The 23,028-nt window shown below is 47.2% G+C and overlaps 1 protein-coding gene across 1 annotated transcript in view; it reads left to right on the plus strand.

Annotated features, from left to right (window-relative positions):
• Nucleotides 1-19,778, plus strand: part of NCBP3 (nuclear cap binding subunit 3) — a 309,425-nt gene extending 289,647 nt beyond the window's left edge. Inside the window, exon 13 of the mRNA XM_078679347.1 lies at nt 19,103-19,778. Coding sequence (XP_078535473.1) covers nt 19,103-19,341 — 239 coding nt within the window. The 3' untranslated portion in view covers nt 19,342-19,778. The remainder of the gene's footprint in view (nt 1-19,102) is intronic.
• The last annotated feature ends 3,250 nt before the right edge of the window (nt 19,779-23,028 follow it).

The following is a 23,028-nucleotide window of genomic DNA, read 5'->3' on the forward strand; positions in this document are numbered from 1 at the left end:
GATCATCTGGCCCACCTGAGAGAAGTTTTACATGCCCTGCAACAGGCAGGCCTCACTATCAAGGCGAGTAAGTGCTAAATAGAGCAGCGATTTGTTTTCTACTTGGCCAACTTGTAGATAGGGGCAAGTTAGACCTCGCCAACCAAAGATCCTTTGGACTGGACTGAAAGCCTTTCAAGACACAGACTCAAATCAGGGCATCCTTGGCATGACTGTTTACTATAGGAGGGTTGTGAAGGGGTATGGTACCATTGTGGCCCCTCTCGCTGAGTTTACCTAAAAAAGCAGCCCAAGAAGTTGATTTGGACCGCAGGCTGTCAAAAAGCCTTTGACACCCTGACAGCAGACATGTTTTCAGCACCTGTCTTAAAAGCACCAGACTATGTGAAACAGTTCATTTTTCAAATAGACGCTTCTGAACATGGAATTGGGGCAGTGTTAGCACAGACCGACGAATGCCAAGATCAGCCAGTAGCCTAAATTAGTAGACAACTTCTCCCCTGAGAGAATCTTTGGAGTGCCATTGACAGGGAAGCCTTTGCTGTGGTTTGGTCACAGAAGGAGCTGAGGCCCTACATGTGTGGGACCCACTGCCTACGTCAAACTGACCACAGGCCTCGTCGGTGGTTGAGGCAGTTGAGAGGAAAGTAACCTATATTGTTGATGTGGTCCATTTCCATACAGGGGATGGACTTTGTAGTGGAGCGCAGACCAGGTACTCGCCATACCAATGCAGATGGCCTTTCTGAGTCGTTCCACCTAGACAACGAGAACTACCAAGAGGGAGGTTAGTGCTCATCACAATTATGTAGTAAAGTGCCCTTTATGGATGGTCACCTCCAGCCTCACCTTTTGCTGCTAGATGCTGTGGTAATTGATCTGAAAGTGTACTGGGTCCTGCTAACCAAGCCCAGCACCAGTGATTTCTTAAACTGTAAATGTGAATTGGTATAACCAATTGTCAAGTACTTTTACACCCCGGAATACCCTGTGTATGGTACCATTGGTACACAGGGCAGAAATGTAAAAGGGGTATCAGGGCTGCAGTGACCCGAGTAAAACTGAACTCTGCAGGTCTGCCATGCCGGCCATGCACAAGCAGCGTGCCTGCTCGAGTTGTACCCTGCACACACCATATGTGACAGGGTCACCTCACTGCATGTAATGTATGTCAGTCACCCCTAAGGTAGGCCTCCTATAGCTTAGGAGGCAGAGTGCATTATATTATATGTGTGGAAGTATATGTGCAAGCATATATTGCCCTTTGGTAGCATTCTAAACATAATACTACCACAAGGGACTGGCTGTCCATCGGATAACATGGGCTGGCATATGAGCTTAACTTATATGTCCAGCTCCATGATGACCCGGCCGATTTCTTTCGTGTTTGGTGTCAAACAGCATGCTTTTTAAACCCTGAAACGATGGTGGGGTCATGGTTTAACCAGCATGTAGTTAGGTGGCACTTTAGACAGTGTCCACCAACTTATCTCAATGTTCATGTGCCTTGGCAGGAGTTTTCAAAGGTTTGCCACCAAGACAGTAGCCTAACCTCATGCTGGAGAGACCTGTGCAGCGGTGAGCCTCAAAGACTTCATTGGCGCACTGGATAAAAGGAACTTGTCCTCCACTCGAGGACAAAGCTTTCCTCTGCCCAAGGTACTGTTTTTTGCGGGCAAACGATAAAATCAGCTATGAAGGAGGCATCCACTTCCACAAGGTTGGCCACAGCTCTAGGGTGTTGCAGCTGAGGTGTACAGTCGAGGATGGGTCTAGCCATCTTGAATTTAGGCTAGAAATCAGGTTCTGATTAGTTTTAGTGACATACACCCACAGGATGTTGTCACTACTGAGGCGGATTAGCCACAAGACTACAGTCCTCAGGCCCACTAACACCCCCTAAATTCAAGATGCAAGGGGCACCACAGATACTAGAACTTCAGATTTGACGTGATAACAAGAAGAGAGCTGTTTCAACGATAAGGCAGGACTCCACGAAGAGAGGCGCTAAGCTCTGCACCTGTGGCAGCCACCCTGCACCTGCGTGATTTCGATTCGACTAAGACAAGAGACCAGTTTCAAAAGGAAGGTGAACCCCTCTGCAAACTCCAGACTACACAAGAACTCCCTTGGGCTAGAGGAACCAGTCCCGTGCAGTCGGCAGGCACAAACCGTGAAGTCCACGACCTGTTCCGTGAGCTGTCCGGCCTGGCTGCTCAAAGTCCTTGGGCAAGTGGCTTCTGGGAGCTGTAGCCCAAACCTCAGCGAGGCTAAGCTTTCTACAATGTTCCCCTGGTGTTCTGGATAAAGATTTCCTCAACCGGCGTGCTTGCAGGTATCAAGGCTTTTTGGTGGTCAGTCCCTCTACAACCTGCTGTACTCAGTGCTTCAAGAGAAGAGAATCACCTGCATGAGCGACCAACCACTCCTGTGGCTTTATCGTGAAGTTCTTGCATCTGTTTTCACTATCTCTTGGCACCCCTGTCAGCTCATCTGGCCACGGACCTAGTTCAGCACCACTGATAGCCAAGAGCACCTCTGCATCCAAATCCCCTGAGAGAGGTAGATCTGCCTGGGGACTCTTGGTCCATGGCCAGCTCCTTGCTTAAGTTCCAAAGGGTTTCGCTCTAATTGCCCGCAAGTACTTTTTTAGGTCGAGCCTAGCGCAGCGCGCGTGCGCTGCTCTAGGAGAAGGCCTCTTGGAATCACTTCAGACTTTTTGCAAACTTGTGCGTGTGGTATTTGATTTTCCACACATGCTATTCGCCTTTGCGTGTGGCTTTCAAAAATGAAAGCCCGCAATTGGCCACAGGCAAGTGCATGTCCCACCTTTTCTGAAAATGTTTTCTCCGACATCGTTTAGCTGTGGGAGCGAGCAGCGGCGTGCAGCGTGCCATCTGTTGTGGATCATGCTTCATTTCAAGACCTTGCAGCTTTCCTTACAAGGCGCGTCCCAACCACCCCGGCCAAGGGTCAGACCCAACCGCCACAAGAGTGTGCGCTTCTTTTCCAGCACTCGCATTCATGACAATAAGATACTAACAAGGTGCGTCCCCTCCACCCCGGCCAAGGAACAGACCCCACCGCCACCAGAGTGCGCGCTTCTTTTTTCCAGCACTCGCATTTCATCTATGTCAGTACTCTCTTCCTGCACCGTTATCTTTGTATTAGTATGTTATTGTCATCAAGACATTTGCTGGACTCTGTATTTGGCCTCTATAGTCTCCTCTTTTTACGGTACCATCTTAAAATTGACCGCACCCAGGCAATCGGCCAACCACCTTTAATCCCAAGAAGCCAAGTTACACTTTTGTATTGGGCTTGGGTCGATGAGAACAACTTCCAGATAAAACATCTTGGCAGTCTAACAGATGCCTTCATTGATTTGAAACCTAATTGCCATCTAGAAAGCTACTTTAATATTATTAAGGTCCCAGCTGACAGGAAGTTGTACACACAGTTTAGACACGGCAGCTTACCAATTAATGCTTTTACTAGTTCCTGGCAAAATTACAAATCACAATCTAAGGGCTGCCCTTCCTGTCTATGTCCACTTGAATCCATTGGCCATGTACTTTTTGCCTGTAAAGCATATGCAAAGCCGAGAAGGAAATGGCTAACTCCTATGTGTAGACAATTAGGGACCCTAAGCTCTAAAGACACCCTAAAGATATTAAAATCAGATGCCAGACCTCTCTTCGCCTGTGCCATTGCAAAACTTTTAGGCCACTTTTGGGCGATTAGGAGGGCACAACCAGCCAACAAGGCTAACTGATATGAATAGATAAAATAGGCTGTGCTGACTAATCAAGATTATCCTGCACAAGTAATGCTGCTATTTTCTACATTTTTAAACTTTCAAAAATGTTTTAATGGTTCTATCTTATGTACTTTATTCAGGTTTTTGTAACTAGTCTCGGCACCTTGCCTTTCTTCTTTAAGGGTTTATTGTGTGGGGTAATAACCTGGGAATTGAGCTGTATAAATATTAATGACGCACTTGCGCCACATAATTATGCTAGTGAGACCCAAATCATGAATTCTGTAGATATTGTTTTATTCATATGACGTTATTAATATTCTTAATGACAATTGGAGCGCTTTTATTTCTTATTTGCATATTGTTTTTCGAAACTTATTTTATTTCCAAATGTCAATTATGATCATGTATGGTCGCTTCTTTTATGGTTTGACGAACCAAAATACAGAATAAATGAGTGACCGCACCTTTTAACATTAGCCTTTTTTTTTATCACTATGGTGCGTGCTTCCTATTACACCTCTGCGCAGCTTTGACATCTCTGCATAGTGCACAGCTGTGGTGCTTTTGGTGCTGGCTCGATCCAGGGGCGTAACGCAGGCCCTTGCTAGGGGCTTAATTTGAGCCTGTGTCTGCCAGTGCGCACATGGGCACTTAATTATTAGCACTTGCGTTTTGTGCGTGCTTGCTGGCACCGGCTGCTAAATAATGCCGCTGTGGTGCGTGCTACCGTTCATATCTCTGCACAGTGCACAGCTGCGTGCGTGCTTCTTTTCCCCCCCATTGCACAGTACACATCTTAAAAATTGAAGGCACCTTTTAACATTAGTGTTTTGTCAGTGCTGGGGTGCGTGCTTCCTTTCACACCTTTGCACAGCTGTGGTGCGTGCTACCTTTGACATCTCTGCACAGTACACAGCTGTGGTGCGTGCTTCCTTTCCCCCCATTGCACAGTACACAGCTGTGGTGCGTGCTTCCTTTCCCCCCATTGCACAGTACACAGCTGTGGCGCGTGCTTCCTTTCACCACACTGCACAGTAATGGCGCGTGCTTCCTTTCACAACACTGCACAGTGCAGATATGTGGTGTGTGCCTCCTTTCACCCCAGTGCCTCACCGTGGTGAGTGCTTCCTTTCACCCTATTGCACATTGCACAGCTGTGGTGCATGGTTCCTTTCACCCCACTGCACAGCTGTGGTGCACGTTTCCTTCACCCTACTGCACCTCCGCCTCCTTACACCCACGTGGTTCTATCGTTTTCTGTGTAATGAACAAATTTCACACACAGATGCCCTGGTTTCCGATGTTCGCAATTGTGGACTCGCAGCTTCAGGACCACTCAACACCACCTCAGCATCACACAACACCACCTCAATATCACTCGTCACAACATCAGTATCACTCGGCACCAACAAGCACCACCTTCCACAAGCACACCACCACCTCAGTATCAAACAGTACCAATTCAGCACCAGGACAGCACCAGCCCAGCATCAGCATAGCAGCAATGCAGCACCAACTCCTCGCCACGGAATTAGCAAAGCACCAACTCAGAACCAGCGCAGCACCACCTCAGCAGCAAATAATCCCTTACGCAGCACCATTTCAGCAGTAACACAGCACCACATCAACACCAGTGCAGCATCACCTCAGCACCAGCGCAGCACCAAACTTGCATTACTAAGCACCACTTAAACACAAACGCAGCACCATCAAAGTCTCACTCAGTACCACTACAACATCACTCAGCACCACCTAAGAATCATTCACTACCACCACAGCTACACTCAGCACCACCACAACATCACTAAGCAGCACCTCTGCATCACTCAGCACCACCTAAGCACCAGCACAGGACCACCTAAGCACCTTATCACCACATAAAAATATTAGTATCAACACATTAACACCTCCTCATCAGTGCACCACCACCTCCAGTGCAGCAACAAGTCACCATCAGCACAGCACTACATCAGATGCACTGCAGCAACACCTCATTATCAACACAGCACCATCTCAGCATTAGCAAAGCACCACCTCCACATCAGTGCACCACCAGTGCAACACCAGCTCAGCACCTGCACAGCCCCACACCAGCAGCAATTCAGAACCAACGCAGCACCACTTCAGTGTCAATACAGCAACACCTCAACACAGAACAAAAACAACTTGACTTGGCACCACATAAGCACCAGTTCAGCTACACAACATCGTCATAACTCATCAACACAACATCACTCAGCACCACCTCAGCATCACTCAGTATCACCTCAGCATCACTCAGTACCACCTATGTATCATTCAGCATCACATAAGCCTCACCTCGGAACCAGGGCACCACCACTTCAGCATCACCTCAATATCATTGCGGCACACCTGAGCATCATCTCCGCAACTACTCTCAACCACCTCAGCATCACTCCACACCACTTCAGTTTGGCATAAAAATTTGACATCTATTAATGCTCCACAAATAACTATCCACTACTCCTATATAATTAAAATACTATTTCACAACATCCACTCTCCCGTTGTTTATATCCCACGCCTAACCATAAATACTATAAAAAATTAATTACAACAAGCAAGGAAAAATTGACAGCATTGCATAAACAAATAAACTAGAACACATTTTTTGTATTAATTTTGTTTTTTAGTACAATACTTCAGTTATATGTTTTTTCGGTTAGAGATAAGGTGACAAATTGTTATAACACTTTGTTTATTGGAACTTGTACATTTTCAACATGCTGCACAGCATTCACAATGCTCTACAACACATATGAAAAACATTAACAAAGCCAATAGCTTTGTCTAAACACTTATAACGCCCCAAAGGCGAGACCTATTGGCTATGCCAATGCTTGTTGCTAAGGTAGCCTTTCTAATACCACCAGCTTGATGACCGCTCCATGCACCCTGCTCCCCGGTCCCAGAATGCTTGTTTCCGGTCCAGAGGAGACATGGCTTGGCAGTTCGGGCTGGACTGTTCCCATGAGGCACAGGATCAGACTGATTTGCATATGGCCATGTCTGAACTGGGGTGGCTGAGTGAGCTAAAGAATGGTGATCGATTAAACCCAGATCAGTTGATTGGGGGTGAGTGTTTGATTTGCTCAAACGCGCCGTCCATCATCCCCTTTTGTATCGCCCTGCTCCCCTGAGCCAGGTAAAATTGTGCTAGCTGTTATGAACTGGTCTAGGGACTCATAAGACCTTAACTCGAAGTGAGTTCCAATGAGCTCACTCTCTAAGTAACCGATTTTTTATGTGTTTTTCCCTTTGACCGCATTGTTAATGTTTTCACATAAAAAAGTACTTATTTAATGCTTTAAAAGGATAACTCCGGTTAAAACTATATGTATTGATTTAATTTTGGTGTCTACAAATAAATAAATATAAAGTATATATCGAGTCGTGTCAATTACTTATCGTCCATGTTGGTGTTGTGAAAAGCATAACACATGTTCCCTTTAGTAGGCTGTGTACTCTTTGCCACTGTGCCGCGACTGAGAGAAAGTGTCCTGAGCGAGTACCCTGCCATACCACATAACACTTTCACCTTGCAACAGTAGCACTTGTTACTCAGCACTCATACACCCACTTCTCCCTCGTTCCGGCATGATATGTTTTACCTTGTAATATACCCCGATTTAATTTACATTAGGCTCGTTTCATCCAAAGGGTACACAGATTCGGATCTCTTAACTTATTTTTTGTTTGCCCGCTTCGTAGCATATGTAGGTCTGTGTTTGTTATGTCTGCTGTTTCTGCATTAGCGTGCATTATTCTAGTTGCTGCCAGCTTTTTTTTAATGCTTGTAGCTTTTTTCAATTTTATGTTCGCTGATAACGTTATTTTTCACTTTTTCTGCATTATTTCTTTGTATTGCCTGATATTCTTCAAAATAAACAAAGCTGTTGAGCCCACTTTTCGTGTTCAGTAAAACAGCTGCCCTTTACACTTCCATGCGCTGTCTCGGTACTGATTTATTCTGGCAGGAGTGAAACACAAAGTTCAAAAGAGTTTGAGATGCACAAGGTTGACCCTCTCACTTCAAACCGACACTGCGAGGAGAGTCCTTGGAGTGTCAAGAGTTAGCCCTTGTTCCAGTCTCGCTGACAGGAAATCCATTGAGACCCTTTTAAGCTGCATTACTACTCTGCTCTGCTAGCATAGCTGTGAAAAGTAATGTGCCAGCTCTGTTCACCTAGGGCAACAGTAAAAGTGTAGACCGAAAGTGACTGTGACTGTGTGTGTGTGTGTGTGTGTGTGTGTGTGTGTGTGTGTGTGTGTGTGTGTGTGTGTGTGTGTGTGTGTGTGTGTGTGTGTGTGTGTGTGTGTGTGTGTGTGTGTGTGTGTGTGTGTGTGTGTGTGTGTGTGTGTGTGTGTGTGTGTGTGTGTGTGTGTGTGTGTGTGTGTGTGTGTGTGTGTGTGTGTGTGTGTGTGTGTGTGTGTGTGTGTGTGTGTGTGTGTGTGTGTGTATATGTATATATATATATATATATATATATATATATATATATCCATCGCACCCAGGAACCCATTTAAGAAAGGCCACATGGAAGTTGAGTAAACCACGTAGTTTATTGGCAGCATGCTGGTAGCAGATTACAGCAGGAAATCACATCCAAAATGATAAAAGCCAGACGCGTTTCGGGACTAACCAAATCCCTTCTTCTGTGGCATAAGATGTGCAGAAATGAGCTCGTGAATGTTTTTCAATTTATGTGAAACACCTGCCCCACCTGCCCCACACAGACTCGAGGGGGCGCGGCCGTAAGCACAGCCTTCTGGATGTTGAAGTTTTAGTTCTACCCGAGTGGGTTCACAGTTCATTTCAGATATGCACAATTAATTCCCCAGTGGGTGAAGGTGAAAGCCAGCCATCCGTCACCTTGCTTTATCGCCGCCAACCGTGTCAAAATGCACACTACCTGGAATCGCGCACATTTTATTTCCATCCTTGCTGGCAAACACTCCCCGAGTGCCTGCTGGGACCCGCTGTTCAGCGGGGGGCCTTTCTTGCGACCGGGACCGGCCGTTTTTAAATCCATCGCACCCAGGAACCCATTTAAGAAAGGCCACATGGAAGTTGAGTAAACCACGTAGTTTATTGGCAGCATGCTGGTAGCAGATTACAGCAGGAAATCACATCCAAAATGATAAAAGCCAGACGCGTTTCGTTTGAAGGGTGCGCAGTGCAAGAGCGCTTTCATTTCCTGTGAACAAAACGCCACAGATGAAGGGACTTTTGTGACTCCCGAAACGCGTCTGGCGTAAGGACTTGTGATGGGGGTTCCGTTCAATCGCCTGTTTGCATGCTGCCATTAAACTACGTGATACCGATCAATTCTCCCTGTGGTCTTCTTCAAAGGGGTTTCCTGCATCGTTGGGATTGATTACGGCCTTGCCCGGTCGCGAATGAAGGCCCACCGCTGCGGTGCGGGTCTTCTCAAGTGCCTAACGGCTGTTTGAGGTGTAAGAAGGAAGATGGGTTGACGCCTCTGCAGGGTGGTGCCCGCCCATTCACAATGTCAGCAAAAAAGCGGGGCAGGTGATTCTCGGTGCCCGCACCGACCCACTTGGGACATGAACTTTGTTTTAATTTTGAAAATGAACAGCGAGCCCACTGGGGATCCAACGCAGCGCACCACAACAACCAGAAGGCCGTGTGCTCGGCCACGCCCACTGTGGCAGGTGTTTAAATTGAAGGGTGCGCAGTGCAAGAGCGCTTTCATTTCCTGTGAACAAAACGCCACAGATGAAGGGACTTTTGTGACTCCCGAAACGCGTCTGGCGTAAGGACTTGTGATGGGGGTTCCGTTCAATCGCCTGTTTGCATGCTGCCATTAAACTACGTGATACCGATCAATTCTCCCTGTGGTCTTCTTCAAAGGGGTTTCCTGCATCGTTGGGATTGATTACGGCCTTGCCCGGTCGCGAATGAAGGCCCACCGCTGCGGTGCGGGTCTTCTCAAGTGCCTAACGGCTGTTTGAGGTGTAAGAAGGAAGATGGGTTGACGCCTCTGCAGGGTGGTGCCCGCCCATTCACAATGTCAGCAAAAAAGCGGGGCAGGTGATTCTCGGTGCCCGCACCGACCCACTTGGGACATGAACTTTGTTTTAATTTTGAAAATGAACAGCGAGCCCACTGGGGATCCAACGCAGCGCACCACAACAACCAGAAGGCCGTGTGCTCGGCCACGCCCACTGTGGCAGGTGTTTAAATTGAAGGGTGCGCAGTGCAAGAGCGCTTTCATTTCCTGTGAACAAAACGCCACAGATGAAGGGACTTTTGTGACTCCCGAAACGCGTCTGGCGTAAGGACTTGTGATGGGGGTTCCGTTCAATCGCCTGTTTGCATGCTGCCATTAAACTACGTGATACCGATCAATTCTCCCTGTGGTCTTCTTCAAAGGGGTTTCCTGCATCGTTGGGATTGATTACGGCCTTGCCCGGTCGCGAATGAAGGCCCACCGCTGCGGTGCGGGTCTTCTCAAGTGCCTAACGGCTGTTTGAGGTGTAAGAAGGAAGATGGGTTGACGCCTCTGCAGGGTGGTGCCCGCCCATTCACAATGTCAGCAAAAAAGCGGGGCAGGTGATTCTCGGTGCCCGCACCGACCCACTTGGGACATGAACTTTGTTTTAATTTTGAAAATGAACAGCGAGCCCACTGGGGATCCAACGCAGCGCACCACAACAACCAGAAGGCCGTGTGCTCGGCCACGCCCACTGTGGCAGGTGTTTAAATTGAAGGGTGCGCAGTGCAAGAGCGCTTTCATTTCCTGTGAACAAAACGCCACAGATGAAGGGACTTTTGTGACTCCCGAAACGCGTCTGGCGTAAGGACTTGTGATGGGGGTTCCGTTCAATCGCCTGTTTGCATGCTGCCATTAAACTACGTGATACCGATCAATTCTCCCTGTGGTCTTCTTCAAAGGGGTTTCCTGCATCGTTGGGATATATATATATATATATATATATATATATATATATATATATATATATATGTTACACCGATGCGCTCCAGCGCTTCAGAAAAGGCTCACCACCACATTCTCCAGCCGGACGGCTGATACTTGGCCCCCGAGCAGTTGTGCAGCCTTCCCCCAGCATTAAAAACTTGAGTCCGACGCGTTTCGGGGCCAAAACCGCCCCTTCATCATGGACGTTTACACAGAGGCACACCACTCTCACCTGCTGTTTTCAAATGCGGTTTATTTGAAAAACAGCAGGTGAGAGTGGTGTGCCTCTGTGTAAACGTCCATGATGAAGGGGCGGTTTTGGCCCCGAAACGCGTCGGACTCAAGTTGTTAATGTTGGGGGAAGGCTGCACAACTGCTCGGGAGCCAAGTATCAGCCATCCGGCTGGAGAATGTGGTGGTGAGCCTTTTCTGAAGCGCTGGGGCGCATTGGTGTAATATATGACAGACGGTCGGCTCGGACCGTGGAAAAGAGCTCCACTTTGAAATAGGCTTGCAGTGATGCCACGCCGGCAGAGACTGGGGAGAGATGACAGCGCCATTCCTAACAGCGCGACATTCTCAGAAAATATGCAACCGTGCAGCTTATCTTCCACTTCCTACTATAGGATTGTAATGAAGGATTAAATACAGACATGGAGGCACACAACCTACTATAGGCTACTAATGGAACTTACCTGCAAGACTACAGTAACCAGCATGCCTGGGGACGATCTGCTGTAAACCACGCCCACTGAGGGAGGACTTTTTCAAATAAATCGCATTTGAAATAGCAGGTGAGAGTGGTGTGCCTTTGTGTAAACGTCCATGATGAAGGGGCGGTTTTTTAATGTTGGGGGAAGGCTGCACAACTGCTCGGGAGCCAAGTATCAGCCATCCGGCTGGAGAATGTGGTGGTGAGCCTTTTCTGAAGCGCTGGGGCGCATTGGTGTAATATATATATATATATATATATATATATATATATATATATATATATATATATATATATATATATATATATATATATATATATATATATCCACAAACAGCTCCTCCCGAAGAAAAGAGATGAGGCCCAAATGAGGATGCAAGGGGGTCTTTTATTCTCAGCGTGGACAAAGGAGAACTGCACAGGTAACCAGGCGTATGCATTTCGGCTCCTGCCTCTTCAGCGCCCGTAGTGCAAATGAGACGAGGGAAAATATGTCCCACCCTCTTCTCATTACTGGTAAGCCGCTCCGCCCCCAAGTGAAAAAGTTCCAACACCTGCGGTATTTGTGGCGCCCTCGATGTCATGCCGCCTACATGTCCCAAGATGCAACACTGACAGCATTCTTGAAAATGGGGCTGAATGAGCGTGCTGGCTAGCAACTCCAATCCAACACCACGAAACAAAGTCCCCCAAGTCCTCACGCCCGCACCAACCTCCAAATCCACAAGAGTCCATCTTTGCGGGGGCTCGGCAACAGTGTGCTTTGCCCAGCGTGTAGCTAATAGCTGCAACACCGCGGCAATCTTGTCCCGTGTGAGGAGGTGGACCCAGGTCATCCAGTTACCTGGAAAAAGTAGCAGTATCTATATCTATATCTATATATCCATATCTCTATATGTGGATATCCATATCTCTATATATGGATATCCATATCTCTACATATGGATATCCATATCTCTATATATGGATATCCATATATAGATAGATATATACTCCTTTGCTCACTGAAGTCAGTTAATTTTTTTCCACATCTTCAAACCAACAGACCAACAGTACCCCCTGTGCGTCGGTAGGTGGTGGCAGTCGACTCCGCGTTCTTCATGATCGCCGGGATGACGTTGCGGCACCTATTTAGACTCCGCCCCTGCACGCTGACATCAGTTCTTTCTTTTTCTGCGCCAGCCAGCGCAGATCCAGAGAGAGCGGTACCCTTAGCCATTTTTTGACTAGTGATTTTTCGACTTTTGTTGACCTGTTTTTCGAGTCGTTCAACTCCTGATGCAACTAGGGAAGTTCCATTGTCGGACCAGCTTCAAGCCTTGTGACTCCTGTCACAAGTTGATGTCAGTCACGGACCTGCACCTTTGCAGGAGCTGTCCCCAAGCTTCTGGAGGGGTGACAGTCAGCCCCGCGCCGCTTGAGGTCCTGGTCGGGAGGGAGGTCGCGGAGTTACCACCATCACTCCTCATCGAAGTCTTCGGGTAAGTCGAAGCACAAGAAGAAGGCGTAGAAGCACTGTCCGTCGGCCAATGTGATGCGGGACGTGGAAGGTCGTTGTCCTTGTGCTCCCCCTGGGGAGCTTGTTGGGACGGCTCTAAGCTTCCCTCCCTTCCCGGAAGCCGGAGCGTCCCCTGCCCAGCTTCGGGCCTTTTATGTTTTAATCGTTTAAAAGGGCTACTCCCCCGCCTTTGTGACTACACCACCATCCCCCAAACCCCCATGCCGCCAACTTGCCACAGGCTGACGTAGGATCACCTATCTCTTCTTTGCCTGGAAGTGACTGTTCTCTTGGCCATAGAGAAGGTGCCAATGGCAGAAGTCGGCTGCGGTTGTTATTCCCTCTACTTTCCGGTGCCCAAATAGGATGCAGGCCTTCGTCTTATTCTAGACCAATGCCCTCTCAATTTCTTCTTCAAGAAGGAGTTCAAAATACTCATGCTAGCTAAGGTCCTGACTGCCCTCGACCTGGGAAACTGGATGGTAGTGTTGGGCTTGCGGGATGCATACTTTCATATCCCCGTCCTGCCTTCTCAAAGGCGTTACCTGCGACTCACGGTGAGCCACAAGTATTTTTAGTTTGCTATGCTACCCTGTGGCCTCACCAGCACCCCTCGGTGTTCAACAAAGTGATGGTGCTAGTTGCTGCTCACCTGTGGAGATCAAGGGTTCCAGTCTTCCCCTATCTCAAAGACTGGCTGTTTAAGGCGGGCTCGCCTCAGGCTGTCACCTCCAACCTCCAGACTATGGCGGACCCCCTGCACTCGCTGGGGTTCACTATCAATGTGCCAAAGTCACACCTGAATTCCTCTCAGATCCTTCCTTTCATCTGAGTCGTTCTGGACATTGTGCAGTTCCGGACTTATCCTCCTGAAGGGCGAGTCTAGGATATTCAGCCGATCATACAGGTCTTTCAGCCTCTGTCCTGGATGTCGATGAGACTGACGCTGTAGCTGTTGGGCATCATAGCATCCTACATCCTGCTAGTGACACATGCCCACTGACCTTTGTGGGCTGTGCAGTGAGACCTTAAGTTCTAGTGGGTGCAACATCAGGTGAACCTCTCTGACATGTTCCAGATCTTGGAGGGAACTGCACAGGACCTGCATTGGTGGCTTACGACCTGCAATTGTTGTTCCCCCTTCCCCAACCAGATCTGGCAGTGACGATTGATGCTTCACTCCTGGGATTGGGCATCTTGGAGAGGTACAGATCAGAGGACTCTGGTTTCTGTCGGAATCTGAACTCCACATCAACCTGTTGATGCTCCGAGTGATACGATTAGCATTGAAAGCTTTTCTTCCCTCCATCAAGGGAGGGCTAGTTTGTGTTCGTGTTCATGGACAGCACCACCGCCATGTGGTGCTGCAACAAACAGGATGGGGGATTGTGTTGTTAGTTGGCTCTGGACATGGCTGGAACGTCAGGGCATTTCCCTTGTGGTTCAACATCTGGCGGGCACTCTGAACGCCAGCTACTCTAATCAGGATCTTCTGTCGGTTAGCAGGGGAGGGTCTTCCAGCCGTGCCTGTCAACAGTTCTTTCATGGAGATTGCACCGGAACAGTTGACACCTTTCGACTTTCCTCCCAAAGTGTACAAGGTTATCTTGCCAGCCAGGGGTCCCTCCACCTAGACGGTATACTCTGGCTATGCCCCAGTGGAACCTCAATCTTGTCCTCACTTTCCTTATGTGCCCCCCCCCCCTTACAAAATTGTCCACTCTGGCTTCTTACCATCAAGATGGCCTTTCTCGTGGCTACAACATTTTCCTGGACAGTCAGTTAGCTTTAGGCTTTATCATCCAAGCCTCTCTACCGTAACATCTACCCAGACAAACGGTGCTTCTGACGAAATTCTTACTTTCTACTGAAAGTGGTCACGTTTTTCACATAGCCCAATCCATCACTGTACCAAACTTTTACTCTGCCACATCCCTCCATGGAAGACGAGTGGCTTCACTGACTGAACCCAAAAATAGCACTGTTGTTCTGTATTAACCGCATATGAGAGTTCCAGGTGGACGACCAACTCTTTGTGGGGTAGGTCTGAGCGTCGGAAGGATGGGTCGTGCAGAAGCGTACCATCTCTAGATGGAACGTGCTCTGTATCAAGATCTGCTATGTGTTGGCTAAGAAGCAACCCACTGAGATTTGCATGCTCACTGCACCAGAGTGAAAGCTGCGACCACTGCGTTAGTGCACAGAGTTCCGATCCTCGACATCTGCTAGGCAGCAATGTGGGCCTCCTTGCACATGTTCACAAAGCACTGCTGCGTGTACAGTCTGGTTCGTTGAGATGGGCATTTTGCCTGTTCAGTCCTGCTGGATTTCTTCGTATGAAATTGGTCTGCAGACCCACCTCTGGGGATGGTATTGCTTGGGTATCTATTCTAAAGTAAGGAATCTGAGGCTTGAAGTTACCTTATTCATGAGGTGGGAATGAACCTGAAGGCTGTCCGGGACCGTGTCGGAAGGAGCCATGCAAGTCCTCCTTCTGCACTTCTATCTAGAAAAAATACACTCATTTCAGCACTCTGCACTTACGGCCCAGTTTTCGACTCAAGGCTTCTGGTAAATCATAATCAAAATCATAACTGAAGCAGAAGTAGAAGGCGGCCGAGTGGGTCTTGTCCACATCTGCCACTCTGTATCCTCAGAGAAGTCGCAAGGACATCAAAGTGAAACTCGGTTTTGCATCTGATCGTCCATTGAGGAGCCGATTCCTCAATTAGGTCCAATGCACCCTGAGTTCCACGGGTCATCAGTTCCACTGCCAGACATTGAACTCCTTTCTACTGTCCATCAAGTTGAGGCTGGTACAGTTTTTCACAAACAACACTACCACCATGTAGCACTGCAACATGCAGGGTGGACCGTGGTCCTGGGTCTTTTGCCAAGAGGCTCTATGCATATAGAGATGGCTGGAGCGTCAGGCCATCTCCATGATTGTTAAACACACGGCGTTGTCTACAAACTCAGCTGGCAGCGCGTGGCGGATCATCAATTGTGGTTACACCCCGAGTTGGCACCTGTCATCTTCCGACAGTGGAGAGAACCCTGTTAGATCTTGTTACTGCCATCAGCACACCATGTCAAAACTTTGGCATGCTAAGTTTCCGAGAAGGCTCTCTCTCTTGAAGGTGCATTCATGCTACAGCCTCAGCATCTCCTGTCTTGAGTTCTGAAGATCAGGAATGACTGGGCCCAAATCTTAATCGTTGGCTCCGGATTGGGCCAGGAGAGTGTGGTATCTATAACTTCTGGACATGAGCGTTTGTCCTTCGATCAAGCTCACACTTCAGGAGGATCCCTGTCTCAGCCGCAAAGCAGCCTGGACCCTGCACCCTGGCCAGGGCAACCTATACTTCATTATATGGAGATTGAGCAGCGGCAGCTGACTGTGTTTGGCCCACTATTCTGTAGATGTTCTCCTTGCTACAAGACGTCCTTCCATAAAGTCTGTTTATATTGGGTGCTGGGACTTTATGTGGGCACCATTAAATGTTGTTTGTTACACCTTTCTGCTGTTTTGCCGAATCAGCCATCTTTGTTTAAATCGCCTATTGTGATGCGTTTTATAAAAGGTTTAATAAACATGTTTCTTTCAAAACCTTTGTGATTTTACAGTGGGATCTCATTTTGGCTCTGATTTTCCTCCTGTGTACTACCTTGAAGCCAGTGCACAGTTGTTTGCTACATCTTCGGACTCTAAAAGGAATCTTCCTTGTCACAATTACTTCAGCTCTTTGATGGACTACGCTCCAAACTCTCTTGTTGCAGCCACCTTACACAACACTTTTCCCGGATAAACTGGAGTTGAGCACCAGGGAGGCTTTTTGACAAATGTTGTCGCTCCTTTTCATGTAAGGCAATCCATCACCTTCCCAATGTTCTTTGCTTTGCCTCACCCCTCCAAAGAAAAGAGGCTCCATCAGCTAGCCCCCAAAACAGCCTAGAGTTTTTACATCAATCACACAAAATACCATCTGGTGCACAGTCAACTTTTTATCAGGTTCTCTTGGGCAAAGAAAGGAAAAGCAGTGCAGAAAAGGACTTTGTCAACGTGGATAATTCTCACATCCCCGCATCCTTCTTTTACATTCAGATAAAAGGGGGCACCCCCCGCAGCTCTGCCAGCTGCTGTAATATTCTACAACAGAGCATTATCCAGCATGCATCTCCACTTATCACATGAGTCAGTTGTCCGCCAATTGGTTCTCCACTTAGCTCCACTCCAACGCTAATCGTTTAGCTTGTTTGACCTGGTTTCCTAGGGGGATGGCTTGGTCATGACCAGATGTTTTGTTTCTGTATTTGTTTCTCACAACCCCTCAATTCAAGAGTTCTGCCAAGGATCATGGAGAGCCTAAGTTGCACAATATTCCAGGTTGGCCTTGCCAGGTCTTGTATTCTGATTTACTCCATCTCCTATAGAGAGACCTACCCGCCTGCCCCAGAGGAGGAAGGAAGAGCAATACTTCCCTGCCTACAACATGGTTCCTAAGGAGTTAACCTTTTAATATCAAGGCCCCCATCCTCCAAGAACTTGAAAGTTCTGTAGAGCAGCAGGACATTCTCCTCCAGAACCCAATATAAAAGCACAACGCTCTGGTTTTGCAACTTGAAAATTGGCAAAAAAGATCAACCTGTTTACAGGCTTGAACGATACCATACTACATTTTTGTCGCTACCAGACTGAAGCAAGAGTACAGGTAAATTACTACAAGGCGTACTAGAACAGGGCAAGGAAATCCTCCTCTAAAGCCATTTTATTTTCAGCAAGCTGAGGCACATTCCTTTCGGGAGAATGGTATCCTGTGAACTGAAACTGCTTCCATGGAACACAGCATCTCTAGTGGATATAACATTCGCCAGACACATAAGTGAACTTAAGGCCCCTGACTTGTAGTCCTTCACAAAATTCATCAAGGACAGGTGTTTTAATGACTTTACTCCGAAAGTCAAATAAATTATTCTTCCATTTTCTTACCACGTCTCCTTGCATCCATGGCTGAACTCTCCATAACCCGTGCACTGTGCTTTTACCTGGATCCAATGAAGGACTTTTGTTTGTCAGATCAACCTTTTGTTGTATTTGAGTGCAATGAGGCTGGTCGAGCACTTCCATGCCCACAATTGGTAGTTGGATAACAACATGCATAACCCAGTGTTTCACCCTCCATGGAGCCAAACACCCACCTGGCATGCTCCAGAACTGTACCTGCTCAGAACATGAAAGGTACTGCATGCTTTCCAGGCATTGACTGCATGCACATGCACACAGGCTTCCTCCTGAATTGATGCAAAGTTTGGCCAAGAATGTCTGCAAAACGCCATCACCTTTGACTAAGCTGCCCAATCCTACTGTTTTTTTCCGTTCTCCCTTTCTTACTCAAATCTGCTGTGGAATCTGGCCAAAAAATGAGAATCTGTAAGAGATCCTAATGAGGGTAGGCCAAACTTACCTTGATGTTGATCGTTACTAGGGTGTTGTCTCTTTCCCATTATTAAATCTCCTTTTGCAAGTCCCTCTGCTATTGGTCAAAAGAGGCCCCTTTTTCAAGTTGAAAGAACTGCAAATGGTGTGTATAATCCAATGAATGGGGTGCGTTTTGTATATGGCTTCGATGTGTATACCCCATTCACAGCTGTTGAAGCAGTTTCTGTTCCCAGTGTAGGTGGCAGGGATTTTCCATTCTTTTTCTAAACCTGCAAATGTGGAAAGTCTGCAGTGGCTTGATAATTCCACTCTAGTGAATGCAATTTCCTTGTGTAATTGGCCACAAATTGTGAATTGGTAATCAGGGTCTCAGATTTTGCTCTTTGATATTTTTTGGAGCACCTGAATTAAACCGGTTCAGAAAATAAAGTTTTCCAGCTATTAAAATGATTGGTGTTTGCATTAAACTTTGTTTGTTCTCATTGGGTGCATGTTCTTCTTTTTTTCTCTAGAGAAGCTTGGATGTTTTTTTAAATTAATAGTTTCCTTGTTTTACAAGTTCTGATTATGACAGACAAGAAGAAAATAGTTTTTCCTGCCTTGCTTTCTTGAAGTGAGCGATTGACTCATAATTGGATTTAATGTACTTCATATGCATGCTATGTGTAAATGAACTCCTCCTAATTTGAAAGTTTAACATGAAGTTATTTGTTTTACACCTTAGGGAGCAGCCTATGGAACCGTTTAGGAACCGTACCCAAGGAGAAAGAGAAGATTAAAGAGAAAGCCGAAGTCCTCACCGCTTCTACAGAGGAAGATGACACTGAGCTCCAGCAAGCCTGGGGGGCCCTGATCAAAGAAAAAGAACAAACGCGCCAAAAGAAAAGCAGATTGGACAACCTGCCCTCCTTGCAGATTGAAATTAGCCGGGAGAGTAGTTCAGGATCAGACAGTGAATCATGATGGTCTTTCACCTCTTGCCTTTGAGACATGGACTCTGCAGCATGGCAGCAATTCAGATACACCTCCAACTCATATTTTATACAGACGTCAAGAACTGAACTCTGACTTGACACTTCAAGTGACAGCCCTTGTGTTGCTTACGCGATTGCGTTCGATAAAGGGCATTAAACATATACATTTGTTGTCGCTGCAACGCGCCTTTTCTTTGAAAAACTTTTTTATCAGACCTTTTCAGTCCACAGGGAAGCTAAGCGAAGTGGGCCATTTTCCTGTTTTGGAAGGACGAGAAAATATTCATGGTTAAAACATTTGAGTTGCTGTTAGGCAGCTGCTCCTCTAGGAATACTCATTATGTATTGCACTGAATTTCCTGCAGCACCTGTCAAATAACTTTTCAGGTCTCTGGGTTAATAAAATATTGGTAAATGCCCATCATAGCACAGCATCAGTAGTCGTAAAGGTTGAGGATGCAACACACCAGGAAATTAATATGTTGAGAAACATGCTGGAAAATGTAATTTTGATATCCATTTTCTTCCTATGACACTGCTATTGGAAAGAATATGTTCCTAACAGTAGTCTTTGAGCCTCCTACACCCTCGTAATGTCATTGCCTCCTCCTTATGGACGAGGCTAGGACAGATACCATACCAAAATTAATTATGCCTTGGCCCTGCACGTACCCCTATTCCTCCCTAAGTAATTTCCTTTATTCTACCAGCATGGCGTACTACAGTGTGTAGAGAATGACGAGCAGGTAGTATGAGGTATTAGGGACTGAAGCATTTAAATTGTTGACGTGGCAATAGTGATTGTCAGTGCATCAATTGGAAGAACACATAAGCTTAGTTAAAGCCAAGGAGACGTGAGAGCCCCTCTTCTGCTGACATTGTGGAGCATTATTTCTGTTTTTGAACACCTTTTTCCTATTACGTGTTTCTCTGATATTTATAAATATTACAATATTTACTTGCATGATTGAGATGCCAGAAATAATGTTCTTAAAATGTTTTAAATTGACCATAATTTCAACATGAAAACTTGCTAGTCACATCAACTCAGGTAATGTGTTTTAAAGTACACATGAAGCAGAGCTTGGTGCTCCTGTGAACAAGGATCCCAAACTCTGATGCCTTCTCCTAAAAGTGTTTTTGATTTATTTATTTATTTCTAAGTGCATATCATATTATAGTTATTTAGATGGCAATAAGTCCTCGATAAAAGACGGGAGAGTCAGACTGAATGTGTGGAATAATCTCCTGCCAAGTATTCTTAATTCAGATAGAGGCTTCAAGCTGCAGATTCCTCACCTTTTGAATATTACCAAGGCGTCAGACTGGATCAGGAAACTTTTTAGCAGTACCTCTCCACCCGGTTAGGTGGCGCCTTGTCGTTCTTCTCCGGAACGGACATGTGGGTCTATATAGGTTCCACTCCCTCGCGCTGTCAGTACCTTTATTTCCGCGCCACCAGACACGGATCTGAATCTCCCTATTTGTCTCCTTCAAGACTTGTATATCAAAAAGTTTCTACACTGTGCATGGTATGTCAGTCCCTGTCCCAAAACTGCAGGCGTCAAGCCCTGTCGGGACTGTCAGAAAAAGATGTATGCGATGGATGCCGCCCTGGTATGTTTGTGGTGCCTGGGGCTCGGGCTCCGACTTCAGGTTGATCAACTCAAAGGCCGTCAGGGAACGGGGGGTCAGAAATGCTGCATTACCAAGCATAATAAGATCTGTGTCAGGGTCTTGCCCAGCGTTTGTTTGTTCTCATTCCCAGAGGCATCAGAGCTGCTAGAGACTTCTGAGCTGATACTGTAACTCTGGCCGGCACAATCCTTGTTTCCAGGCCAGAGTTCCACGTGCCCATGCTCTGGTTCTTTGGGTCCCTTCCGATTCTCCCTGGCATGCCTTTGGGCCTCAAGAAGCAGCAAGGCCCTCCTCCTTGTATACCGTTAGCATGTTCGCACTAGTCTGATCACTATGACTAGGTTGATGAGTACCCTCACTCCTATACCAGTAACAATTGGTATTAAGACTGGCAGGAGGCTAGTAGCCTTGACACTTATCCTGAGATGGCCTATTTTTTCTCTTCCTGGTTCTGCTGCTGAAGAATCTGCTTCCTACACTATGGTTATGTGTAAGGCGGCTGAAATGTTTGACCTCTGCCTCCCTACTATGGAGGTCAAAACAAATGTTCTAATTAAGGTCCTGCAACCTGGACAAGACTACTGCTGAGCTTCTCTTACCATTTAACGGGGCTTTGACGGACACCCTATTAAGGGCCTGGGCCAGATATTGCTCTTGTCCCAGTCTCTGTTGACAAGTTGCCCGACACCATTGCCCTACTCCGGGCGACTCTGCTTCTGTTTCGCAGCAAGTCGGTTTAATCCAAATACATTTCCTTCTTCTCCTCCTGACCGTAAATCTAAATGTTTGGAGACATTCATCAAAAGGGACTACTCTTCCACTAACCTAGACCTCCACTTTGTCAAGCCCAGCTGCACGTCGCGCCATTGCTCCCATGCCATTTGGGTTTCAGTGGCTCCATTCCTCCCAGGTGTCCCTGATGACCTTTGCCCTGTCTTGGCCCAGGCAATTCAAGATTATTGTGATTCGGCCAAGTGCACAATTCATAGTTGCTTGGACGCCACCAACGTCATTGGGCGCACTACCAGCATCTGCGCTGCCATTCATGGCTCCATTTTACTGCTCTAGTGACGTCCTGTCCTCGCTAATGGACATGCTCTTTGACAGGATGAGTTTGTCCGGGTACAAGGCTGACTATGTCCTTGAGCGGTTTAATGAGATCAGGGTTGCGGCTCACTCCTTGGGTCTCGCCGCTCCTCCTTGCCAATTGCACCTGTTTCACTGCTCCTTTGACAGTTTTTTACGAGGCTCCCTGTACCGCTAGCCTGTCCAACCCCCTCAATTTTGTGGTCGCTTTGGAGTTGCCCACACAACCAAAGTCAGCTTGCCACCTAATCCACATATTGCCGCCCACAGTCCCACCTCCTGGTAGGCAGAATCCAAAGATTCTTTCTAGGTTTGCCAGAGATCATGTCAGACAGATAGGTCGGTCCTATAAATAGTTTGCAGGGTGTACCCCCTCCAACTCCTTTTCCTGCGCCACACCTTCTACCATTCCCCTAATGACTGACGGAGACGGTCTCTCCATTTTGAGGCAGGAAGTGCAACACCTTTTCGCCAAAGGAGCTATTGACAGTGTGTTATCATTCCTGCTACTTTATGATGCCCAAGAAGGATGGAGGCCTCTGGTCTGTATTAGGCTGTCACCTACTCATTGCTTTCCTTTGAAAAGCGAAATTCACGATGCTCAGTCCGGCCCAGGTTCTGATCTGATCTGCTTTTGACCCAGGAGAAAGGATGGTGGCGTTCAACCTGCAGGACGCCTGTTGTCATACTCCAGTCTTGCCGGCCCATCGGCTCTATGTGCGGTTTGTGGTGGGACAGGAGCATTTGCAGTTCGCTGTGCTCCCCTTTGGTCTCACAAGTGCTCCTAGGGTGTTCACGAAAGGGATGACAGTGGTAGCAGCCCATCTTTGGCACTCTGGGGTATCAGTCTGCCCCAACCTCATTGACTGACTGATGGAGGGGGCTTGCACCAGGCAATCGTCCGCCACCTCCAGACTACAGCAAACCTCCTGTCATCCTTGGGTTCACGATT

This window comes from Lissotriton helveticus, chromosome 3_1, assembly GCF_964261635.1.
Source record: "Lissotriton helveticus chromosome 3_1, aLisHel1.1, whole genome shotgun sequence".
In the NCBI taxonomy this organism is placed as follows: Eukaryota; Metazoa; Chordata; class Amphibia; order Caudata; family Salamandridae; genus Lissotriton; species Lissotriton helveticus.